General features: G+C 62.5%; 1 protein-coding gene across 1 annotated transcript; it reads right to left on the bottom strand.

The window, feature by feature from the left end:
- Positions 1–411: 411 nt before the first annotated feature.
- ISYNA1 (inositol-3-phosphate synthase 1) lies at positions 412–4,884 on the bottom strand. The gene is made up of 11 exons (XM_082298040.1): positions 4,655–4,884; positions 3,636–3,760; positions 3,386–3,547; positions 2,879–3,008; positions 2,611–2,804; positions 2,380–2,529; positions 2,088–2,303; positions 1,847–2,011; positions 1,652–1,765; positions 1,344–1,561; positions 412–655 (listed from the first exon to the last, which is right to left on the bottom strand). The coding sequence occupies exons 2-11, from the start codon at positions 3,747–3,749 to the stop codon at positions 442–444; spliced, it is 1,677 nt and encodes a 558-aa protein (XP_082154166.1). The 5' UTR covers positions 3,750–3,760; positions 4,655–4,884; the 3' UTR covers positions 412–441.
- Positions 4,885–11,099: the final 6,215 nt, after the last annotated feature.

The following is an 11,099-nucleotide window of genomic DNA, read 5'->3' as shown; positions in this document are numbered from 1 at the left end:
CCACCCCACGACCCCCCCAACACCCCCCCCCCCGCATCAATAAATGTAATTTGATTTTTTTTCAGAAGGCGGCGATATTTGGGTCTCGTTGGGGGTGGGGGGACCCCAAAACCAGGTGAGGAAGACCTGAAGAGGAACGAGGTGAGGGGGACCCCAAAACCAGGTGAGGGTCTCAGGAACCATCTGGGGGACCCCAAAGACCAGATGAGGGTGACCCCCAAGAACCAAGTGAGGGGACCCCAAAAGCCAAGTGAAGGGACCCCATAAGCCGGGGGAGGGGTCACGCTGTGCTCCGGGTTTATTGGTGGGTACAAAGCTTCACAGTTTGGAGTCGCCATCAACATTTGGGGTGGGGGGGAACAGTCCCCCCCAAACCCACCCTTCCCACCCCCCACCCCCCTAAAAAGCCTCTCCGGGCTGGCTGGCACGGGGCAGTCGGGGTTAGTCGGCGCCGTCGATGTGCAGGGGGGCTCGGGGTGGCCCCGGCCGGGGGGCACAGGGGTGCCCGTTGAGCTGGGCGGGCGCTGCCGGGCTCTTCTTGGGGACCAGGGGACAGGCGGCCCCCCCGGGACAGGCACGCTTGGGGCTCGGTGCCGGCCGCTGCATCTTGTGCTCCAGCAGCATGTGGTTCTGGGGGGGCAGCCCCAGGCAGGCCCTGCGGGCACACAGGGGGTCAGGGTGGGCACCTCGGGGCTGGGGGAGGGCGGGGAGGTGGCACTGACAGGGCGGGGGACACGGAGCGTTGGGTGTTCTGGGCATTGGGATGTGCTGGTGATGGGGGATACTGGAGCGGGGCACCTCCAGGTGTTGGGCACTGGGATCCCCCAGGCACCCCCAAGCACTGGGAACCCCAGGCTTTGGTTACTGGGACACAATGGGAGCCACTGGTGCTGGGCACTGGGATCCGTCGTGTTGGGCACTGGGATCCATTTGTTTTGGGCTCCCCCCGGGCATCAGGGACTGGCACCCACTGGTGCAGGAGCTGCTGAGCACTGGGTGCCAGGGTCTGTGTGTTGCGACACCCTGGGCATGGGGACCCTGCTCCCCTCAGGCACCCCAGGACTGAGAAATGGGGACCCATCTGTGTTGGGACCTTGGTCCTGGGCATCTCCAGGACCTCTGGGCACTGGCACCATCATTCACCAGGACATACTGGAACCCACTGGTGGCACTGGGACCCACCCCCAGCACTGGGCACCCCAGGCCTTGGCCTCCAGGACTCCCTGGATTTGGACACCCCACGATGAGCACTGGGCTATCCCACACTGGGACCCCCTGCAAGCCTTTGGGTGCCACCACGGGCACCGGGGCGGTGGCACTTGGTGGACGGGGACCCCGGGTACCTCAGGATGTTCTCGATGCAGCTGCGCTGGCGGAAGAGCGCGTTGACCACGGGGGTGCCCTCGGGCACGAGCGGGGCCTTGCAGAGGAAGGCGAGGATGGAGAGGACGCTGTGGAAGCCCTGGAACTCGGGATCGGCCTCGGTGCAGAAGGTGATGCGCTGGCACAGCTCCGTCAGGATGGCCAGGTCCAGGATGATGGGGCTGGCCAGCAGCGAGTCCTGCGGGCAGCGAGGGGGTGAGGAGACACCCTGGCACTGAGGGGACACCCTGGGGACACCCTGGGGACACGCCGGTGGCCCCGCACGCACCTCGCAGGTGTTGTGGATGACGATGGTGTTGGTGCCACCCATCATGATCTCGGACGTGTACTCATCCAGCGCCCTCTTGCTGTCCCCCACGTAGGGCACGTACTTGATCACCACCTGCCAAAGCCACGTCCCCGTCACCCCCATTGTCACCCCCCACGTGTGTGTGTGACCCCCCCCCCAAAGCCCCCAACTCACGCAGTGGTCAGGCTTGTCCTGGGGGCCGTAGAGGATGGGGTTGGCCTGGACCGTGTCGTCCACCACGTTGCTCTTGGAGATCTCTTTGGAGCGGAACTGCTGCGGTGCCGAGAGGTTCTTGCCGTCGTTGTTCCCCAGGTGGTTGTAGCTCACGATGGACTTGGTCTGGCCAGGGGGGGCACGGGCAGGTCACCCCCTGTCCCCTGCGGCTGGGGACACCCCCCTGCCTGTCCCCACGTACCTTGAGCCCGGCGCCCACCAGGAAATCCACCAGCACCGACTTGAGCTTGGTCTGCCCCGACTTGAAGTCGTCGCCGCCGATGAAGACGCGGCGCTGGGCGGCCAATTCCACCGCCCCCGGCACGAAGGTGTTCTGGGGGGACCCGTTGATGTAGGCGCAGCCCTCCAGGATGCTGGCCACGGCGAAGAGCGTGGACGGGGACACCTCCAGGCCTCGCTGCGGGGACACGGGGCAGCTCAGCGCCACCGCGGTGCTGCTGTCACCCTCCCGCTCCCCTCGCCCGGCCCCTGACCTCGATGGCCCTCAGCAGGTTGTCGGCGGTGTCGTTGAGCCCCGGCACGATGTCACAGAACCTCTCCGTGTTGGCCGTCCACAGGACGATGACTTTGTCCACCCCGCTGCTCTCCTTGAAGTCTCGGATGTCCCTGCGGATCTGCTCCACCTGGGTCACGGCCGGGACGCGTCAGAGCGGTGGCACCGCCCCCATGGCCCTTGTCCCCTCCCCTGCCCGCCCCGCCAGGACCTGCTCGGCCATGGAGCCCCGCAGGACGTTGTCCGCCCGCTCCTCCTGGTTGGCGGCGATGAATTCGGGGATGTAGATGGAAGGTCGGGGCTTCATCTTCTCCATGTGGGGCCAGAGCTGCTCCTGCAGCGGCCACTCCAGCACCTCCGCCCGCTTCATGGCCTCCGCCAGGTTCAGCGAGGAGATGTCCCAGCCTGGGGGACACGGGGTGACCCAAGCGCTCGGGGTGTCCCGTGCCGCTGTGGGGTCCCCCCCGTGTCCCACCTACCGTCGAAGACGATGTCGTTGGGGTGCACCATGGGCAGCAGGTCCCGGAAGGGCACGTAGACATCACCGGAGGGGCCGGTGCCCAGGCACACGGTGGAGGCTTGGAGCAGGGAGCCGTAGTAGTTGGCTTTCTGGGATGGGGAGGGCAAGGATGAGAGGATGGCAGGGAGAGGAGGGGTCCCAGCACCCCCAAATTGGGGGCTGGGGCTGCGGAGCCCCTTCGCAGGGGCAGGGAGGAGATCGGGGTGCAGGACACCGGTGCAGCTGAGCTTGGTGTCCCCATCCCTGTGGGATGACCCCGGGTCCCAGGGGTCATTCTGGGGACACCCCGGGGACACGGCCCTTGCAGGGGTCACGCTGAGGACACCCACTCCACTGAGGTCACACTGAGGACACCCACCCCACTGAGGTCATTCTGGGGACACCCACCTTGCAGGGGTCACACTGGGGGGGAACCCCCCTCACTGGGGTCACACTGGGGACACCTCCCCTTGCTGGGGACACCCACCTTGCGCCCTGTCTTGGTCATCCAGGACAGCCCCAGCTTGTTGGCCAGCACGGCCGCCGTCACCGTGGTGCCGTTGTTGCCCCCCCAGCCCACCAGCATCACCCCCAGGCGCGGCACCTGCCGGCCCGTGCGGAAGGTGAAGCGGGTGGAGCACGGCCGCACCTGGGGACAGAGAGAGGGGGCAGCTGGGGACAGAGGGGACGAGCAGAGGCCCCCCCCGAGCCCCCCGGGCCCCCCGCCACCTGCCCACCTTGGTGACGCCGTTCTCCTTGCAGACGTGCACGGTGCTGTACGTGTACTTGGCCTCGATGAAGTCCTTGCTGTAGGTGACGTTGGGGCTCTCCACGAGGAACGGCTCTGCCATTGTTCCTGGAGCTGCAATAGGAGGAAATGGGTGTCAGCGCCGCTGGCCTGGCACGCCGGGCCACCCCCCCCCGGCCCTCCCCGGGCCCTCCGCCCTGCTGGGACGTGGCTGTGCCGCCCGTGGGGACCTTGGCTCCCTGCCCTCCCAGCCTGGTGGTGGCACTGGGACGCTCACTGCAGCTCCTTCCCACGCGTGTCCCGGGACAGGGGGGGAGTTGGGGGGGACACCCTCACCCCAGGACCTCACGGAGGGCCCAGAGAGCCGAGGGGTGCGGGACAGACAGGGACTGTCCCTGGTGTCCCCTCCCTGGGGGTGGCACAGGAAGGCGTGGGGGACTAGGGATGCTCCCAGGGGACATGGGGTGTCCCAGCACGCCGGGGGGCCGGGGGCTGCAGGGGACGTGGGAACTGTGCCCTCGATCCCTGGGGGTGGCAGAAGGCACTTCCAGGTGATGTGGGGACAACCCTGCACCCTGGGGTGGCACAGGGGACACGGGGACCAGGGGTGTCCCTGCTCCTGGGGATGTCAGAACGTGCAGGGGACGTGGGGACAGAAGCTGTCTCTCCCAGGCATGCAGGGAATTCGGTGACAGGGGCGGTCCCTACACCCTGGGGTGACAGATGAGGCAGAGGACATGGGGACGAGGGCTGTTTCCACTCCCAGAGCTGTCCCAGGGGACATCGGAGCAAGACTGTCCCAGCAGCCCGGGGTGGCACAGGGGACATCGGAACAAGGGCCTGTCCCTCTCCAGGGGAAAGGGGATTTGGGGACAGCGGGTGTCCCAGCACCCCGGGGTGGCGGGGGACACCGGGACGAGAGCTGACCCCGCCGAGGGCGCGGGGGGACACGGATCCGCAAACCCGAACCTCTCCGGGGGTCAGTCCCGCCCCGCCGCGGGCACTCACCGGGCCGGGCCGCGCCGGGCGCGCAGGAGCCGGAGCCGGTGTCTGTGTCGGTGCCGGTGCCCGGTACCAGTGGTTGCGCCCGGTGCCCGTTGTCTGGTGGCGGTATCCTGTGCCCGGTGTGCGGTGCCCAGTGCCGGCAGCCGGTGTCCGGTGTTCAGTGCCCGGTGTCCGGTGCCGCCCCGCGGGGACGATGCGATCGCGCTGCGGCCGCCCCGGCTCCCGCCGCTTAATCGGCTCCGCGGCCCCGCCCCGGCCCCGCCCCCGCCCGGCCGCGCCCCCCGCACGTGCCCAACGGCACCGGCAGCCCCGGACCCCCCGGGCCCCCCCCGAGCCCCCGACCCCCGGTGCTGGGGCACGTGCGGGTCTCCCCGGACCACGCCGGCCGCTCGTACCGGGGGGTGCGGCGGGAGGTGACGGGCAGGAGGGGGAAGCGGCCGCTGACCCGGGAAGGGGAAGTGTCGCCGGGGCCGGTCCCGGGCCGGGACCGGGGGTCCCGCCGCCGCCTTCCGGCCATTGACAGCCCCGGGCCGGCGGCTTCCTGCGCCCGGGACCCGCGGGCGCCTTCCCACGGCGCCGCTCCCACAGGGCTGCCAGCCCCGCACCGGCACCGCGCTGCCCCCGGCAGCCCCTGTTATCCTGCTGCTGCCCCCGGCGTGGGCACCCCAAAAGTCACGGCACCCTGGAGCCCCCGGCAGGGACACCCCGGAGGTCATGGCACCCCACAGCCCCTGGCATGGACACCCCAGAGCCCCCCGGCGTGGGCACCCCAAAAGTCACCGCTCGCCGGAGCCCCCGCCGCCCCTCCAGCGCCCACCCCGGGTCCCCGCGGGCGCTGCCGGGGGGCACCGGCCCCGGTGTGAGGCCGCCCCCCCCCCGCCCCCGTGTGGGCCCGGGGAGCGCGGGGGGTGCCCGGGGCCGGCGCAGAGAACGGGGCCGTGGCCGCCCCCCCGCTGGCGGCCCCCGGGGTCCCGCTGCCTTTCAATGGCCCGCCCCGCTTCAAAGGGGCCCCCGGAGCCGGAGCAACGCCCCGGGTCCCTCCCCACCCTCGCTCCCCGCAGACACGGCGAGGACAGCTCTGCCCTCCTCCGCCACCCACCCCGCTCCTCGGGGCTCGCTGCCATCGCCACCCACCCTCCGGCACGCAGCGGGACGGGACCCACCGGGACCGACCCCGGAGGGCACCTGCGGCCGGGCGGCCGCGGGGAGAGGCGGCGGTGAAGGGCACGGCGGTGCCGGGGGGCCGCGTCCGGCCCCTTGGCCATGGAGGAACAATGATCCCTTGGTGCCGGGCTGGAGGACAAAACGAGCCCCGCGCTGGAATGCCAGTGCCTCAGCAAATTATTGAAACAAAAATAACATTTCTTTGTACAATAATCCTGGGGCGGGGAGGGTCCGGGCAGCGCTGCCAGGGGCCCAGAACTGGTATTTTTCCACTGCTTTCCTCTTTTTTTTTTTTTTCTTATTTTTTTTACTTTTTTTTTTTCGCCCCCCTCCCATAACTCCCACCATTGTTCCTTCCCCCACTCCCTTCCCACTCCTCCCACGCTCGGCACCGCATGAGCGGGGCTCCCTTGTTCCCGCTCGCCCAACGCGTCCATGGGCCGGGAGCCCGGGCCGGCCGCCCAGTGCCTTCGCTCCCCAGCTGCCGGGGGCTGGCGGGGGGCCAGCGGAGCCGTAGCGGAGCCATAGCGACCGGCCCCGCTCCCCCAGCAATGGTGCCCACCCCCCGGTGCCAGCAGACCCCCCGCTCCAGCCCCGGGGTGGGTATCCAGGCCACGCAGCCCCCCCCCGGGGGCTCCCAAACTCCGCAGCGCTTCATTATAAGCAGGTTCAGGGGCTGGTCCTGCAGCAGCCGGAGATGCTGTGAGTGCTGGGAAGGGCTCGGCTGGGGGGTTCCTGCCTCTGTCCCCCCCCCCCCCCCAACAGGTCGAGGCCAACCCCGCCAGCCCCAGATTTGTGCCTTGAAACAGCCTCAGCATTCCCTTGCCACGTTTTCCTTCCTCCACGGTTGGGTTTTTTCCCCTCGTGTAATATAATCCCAGGCTCTGGCCCTTCATTATCCATGCTGGCAGCTCCTCATCCTCCTCCCTCTCCCTGTGCCATCGCCCTCCGGGCGCTGCGTGCCCAAGGTCGGACCCACGCCTGGAAGGGAGGGAGCAGGGGGTGATTTTGGGGGTCGTGCCCGGCGCTGGAGGTGCAGCAGCTGCTCTGGGAGAGGGACCAGAGCCATCGGACCGTGGCAAGGACGAATTATTCTAATGAGCTTCCTCCTGTAAACGAGCCACGAGCAGAGAAAGGTGCCCAGGGGAAAAACCCACGAGGGAAAAATCCACAGGGGAAAAAACCCATGGGGAAAAAACATCCACAGGGGAAAAAACGCCCACGGTGCTGTCACCGTGCTTCCAGCATCCCTCAAACCTGGCCAGGGCCTTCCCACGCCTGCATGACCCCAAATTAGGGGCAGTTTGTGCAAGATGTGGTGCGCAGTGACTGTTCCCAGGTGTGACCCGAGTTATCAGTGAATTATCAGAGCCCAGGGCTCCTCCCGAGCCTGCACCCGGCTCGGTTTTGCCATCCGGGAGGACGCGGAGAGCGGGGATGCTCCCGGCGCGGCGGTCCCGGCTCCCGGCGGTGCCGATAAGGAGGCGGCGGCGGCGGGAGCCCGGCTGGCTCTGGCACAGCAAACGCAGCCAGTAAATTTCCACTGGGGCAGCTCCGAGTTAATGAGCTCAATGCGTGACCCCGGGCAGCGCCGGAGCTGCCAGCGGTTGGGAGGAATTCCCCAGGAAAGCTGGGAGGGGATGGGGACCCTTCCTGTGTGAGCGGCCCCGCGGGGCAGGAACCGGCCTTGGATCCGCTCAGCGCCCCGGGGGAAGCTCACAGAGGGTGAAGAGGGCCTGGGGTGCAGAGCTTGGCTCAGAAGCCACATCTGAAACTAAAACTGGAGGATTTGGGGATTTGCAAGAGCCTGGGCTCAGCTCTTGCTCCATGGCCGAGTCCCACCGGTGTCTCCTCGTGCGGATGCTGGTGCTGCCGTGTCAGCTGCAAGGACAAGGACACCTTTAAAACAATAAACCAAGACTCCGTAAAACGTTATTTGATCCCTGGATTATTGTCACCTTCTCCAGTCTGTTTTGGAGGGACAATCCCGAACCCAGCACTTAACCCAAGTGAACACGTTATGGACACAGGGAAGGCAGTGCCAGCACCTGTGGCCTCTGGCCCTTGAGTTTGTGCTGGTCACCCTCTGCTCCAGGAAGGGAGGCAGCAGGAAAGCAGCAGCGATTCCAAGGCTATGACACTCCTGAGTAGTTTTATCCTTGATTTTGTGTTGCTGCTCCATCCAGCCCCAGGGATGCAGCCGAAGGCAGGGCCAGAGCAATCCCTGGTGACAGCAAGAAAAGGGACAGTCCTGACACAGCCCAGCTTCTGCGGGATGATTCAGCCGGGCGGGAGGAGGTGGGAGAGCTCCGGCAGGGTCCGTGCCAGGCTCATCCCCACCTCCTGCTCCAGCAGCATCCCCAGGATGAGACTCACTGCCCCAGCAGCCCCTCCGTGGATTCTGAGCATCCCAGAGCCTCCTGCTGCTCGCTCCGGGACCACGGACCCTCCAGGCTGACAGCAGCAGCATCCAGCGCCTCTTCCAAAGCAGCTTTTCCTCCAAAAACCCAGCCGGTGCTGCAGTGGGAAGCCCCCCCAGCTCGTGCCAGGGCTGGAGGCCGATCCCAGCGCAGCGTTCCAAGGAGCTGGCCCGCTCCAAGCACCTCTTCCCTTCTCCTCTTTCTTACCTACTCCCTGCTCTGACACTTCAGCTCACTCAAGTGACCCGGTTCCTTCCCGTTTCCTGCTTCCAAGCTCCACGCCAGCCATTTATCACCTTTCCCTTTTGAGTTTCCTTGCAGGGAGAAGCACTGAAAAGAAATCCACAACCTTATTGTCTGCTTGTTTTCCAATACAGTGAATTTATTATATGTTGCAAAATCAGCATTCAGCTTTTTTAGTGTACAAAAAAAGGACACTAGCTCTTAAGAAAAAAGATTAGGAAAGCTGAAGACTATGCTGCCTTGAAATTGTAACATTTTGGCAAAGTGAAAAGCTCTTTTGTAAACTCCAACTCCATGGCTCAATATAGTTTTTATCCACAGTACAATATTACAAAGTAAAACACAGTATCAATAAGTTAAGATCATACTTAATCACCTAGAACTGGTTTCTATTAACCCAAAAAGCACAAAATTTTGCCTAAGCTTCATCGTCTCTAAAAAGAAAAAAAAAAGAAAAAAAAAAAAAAGAAAAAAAAAGGCAGATTCGACTACAATTCTTTAACACAGTCCAAAAGAAAAGTGAAGCAGGAAGTTGGTGGATGCTAATTGGGTCTCACAGTTTGGATAATTCATTAAATATTTTCAGGGGTTTTTTTATATTCAAATTTTTTAGAAGTTCCAGAATATACATGTAAATGTACACAATACATCTTTGTATACAACTCTGTTTGCAAAAATATCTTATAGCAGATGTATAAAGATTGAGATCCATCTCTATCCCCCCCACCCCCAAGCAACAACAGAAAAAAAAACCCCCTCCTTTCAAAATATTAAGGATCAGGAGAAGTGTTTCCATGGAAGAATTTACTCATCCTGGGTTTGTAGCTGCTGCCTCTTCTGCCATCCCGAGTTCCGCCTCCGCCGCAGTCGGAACGAAGCCCCCACCAAGCCCCAGCACTGGGGAAATTCAGTTTTTCCACCCCAAAATCCTGGCACTGGGCAGGGCCGGCGATGCCGGGCTGTGCAGTGACAATCCCACAGCGGGGCTGAGGGTTTGTGACATCCCAGGTCCTCCTCATCCCCTCCCAGATCCCCACGGCTCCGGGCGCGCCCACCCCGCTGCCAGAATTCCCGGCTGGAATTCCCGGCAAGGCCCCACGGAGCAGGAGCACGAAATTTTCCAGACAAAAGCTCCTCGCCTCCAGAGCTCCCAGCGTTTTCCAGAAGCACCAGAGGCAGGTGGTGCTGCACAAACACTCCCTGATTTGGTTTTGATTTGATTTGGGGAGGAAGGGACGGGAGCAAAGCAATCCTGACCCCCGAGATTCCCAGCAGGAACGCCCTGGGGGGGTTCCGGGGTGCTCCCCCTGTGCTCCTTGGGCAGAGCATCTCTTCCCACCCTCCTTCTCCACAGGTTTGGGGCTGAGGACCAGTGGAAGACTGGTGGCATTCCAGTGGCATTCCAAGGGCCACGGCCACCATGTCCCTCTGGCTGTCACCTTTCCCTTGGAGAAGGGGATGGCAAAGCCCTACTGAGCGCTGGATGCACAGGGAGAGACCTCAGAATAAAGTGACAAAGCAAAAGCAGTGGCCCTGGCTGTGTGACAACAATGAAATAATAATAATTATAATAATAATTAATAATTTTATCACCTATTTTTAATACAGCAGATGGACCCACGTTTTGTTTGGGGCAGGAAAAAACTCAAATAACTCCTTGTTGTAAGAAGTGTTTCCCTCCTTAACTCTGCCATTCCTCTCCTTCAAAGGGTGAAAGGCTCTTCAGTGCAACCTCCAAGGGAAGGAGACTCCACAGGGAAGGAATCCTTTACTTTGAGATAAACGGAAGCGGGAAGAAGTCAAATCCCACAGGCTGGCAGGATTAAAAAGGGGAGAGGGGAGAGAAAGAAAGGAACAGCAGAGTTAAAGGACACCTTTGTGCTTTTCGGAGTGTTTCTCACACCCTGGCCATACTCTAAAACGTTCCCTTCAATCCAAAGTAAAGAATTTAAAAAAAAAAAAAAAAAAAAAATCAGGAAGCAGGACTGCAGGGAGAAGCTGGCTGAGATAAAGCACACCAGTGGTGGAAGGGATCCGCGTGGGAAAACAGCACCTTACTGCTCCCACAAGGATTTGCTGCTGCCTTGGAAAGACACACACACACACAAAAAAAATATCCCAGGAGAAAGCAGAGCACCCCCCCACCCCCTCCTCTCATGGATCAGGGAATAAAGTCACTCGTCTGGGTGACTCTTGGGTAAGTTTTAGTAATACTGCAAGGAAAGGGTCCCAAGCACTTGGCCTAAAAGGAAAAGGGAGGCACAGTTTTAGAAAAGAGATGCTTTTTTCTTTCCTCTTTTTTTTTTTTTTGATACAAAAATAGACCATAGTCTCATTAGCAATTAATAAAATTGGCTGCCTTGGTAGAAAATTAGAAAAGTCAAAGCCAGACAGGTCTCCATCTTCCCAGCACTGGTAGCTGGAGGTGAACTGGGCGGACTGGGCAGAAGGTTTGCACCCAAACGCACAGAGCGGATTGAAAAAAAGGGGTTTTGGGAGGGGTTTTGTTTTTTTGGGATCCACCTCTTCCCTGGCCAAGGTGCTGAGCCCCAGGGGACCCCCTGTGCTGCCACAATTCCCTCCCCCCCGAGGATGACAAAGCAGGGACAGACAAGGAGAGC

This window comes from Coloeus monedula (assembly GCF_965178545.1).
Source record: "Coloeus monedula genome assembly, chromosome: 27".
Lineage (NCBI taxonomy): Eukaryota > Metazoa > Chordata > Aves > Passeriformes > Corvidae > Coloeus > Coloeus monedula.
The sequence above is the reverse complement of the archived record's forward strand: the minus strand, read 5'-3'. Positions and strand labels throughout refer to the sequence as shown.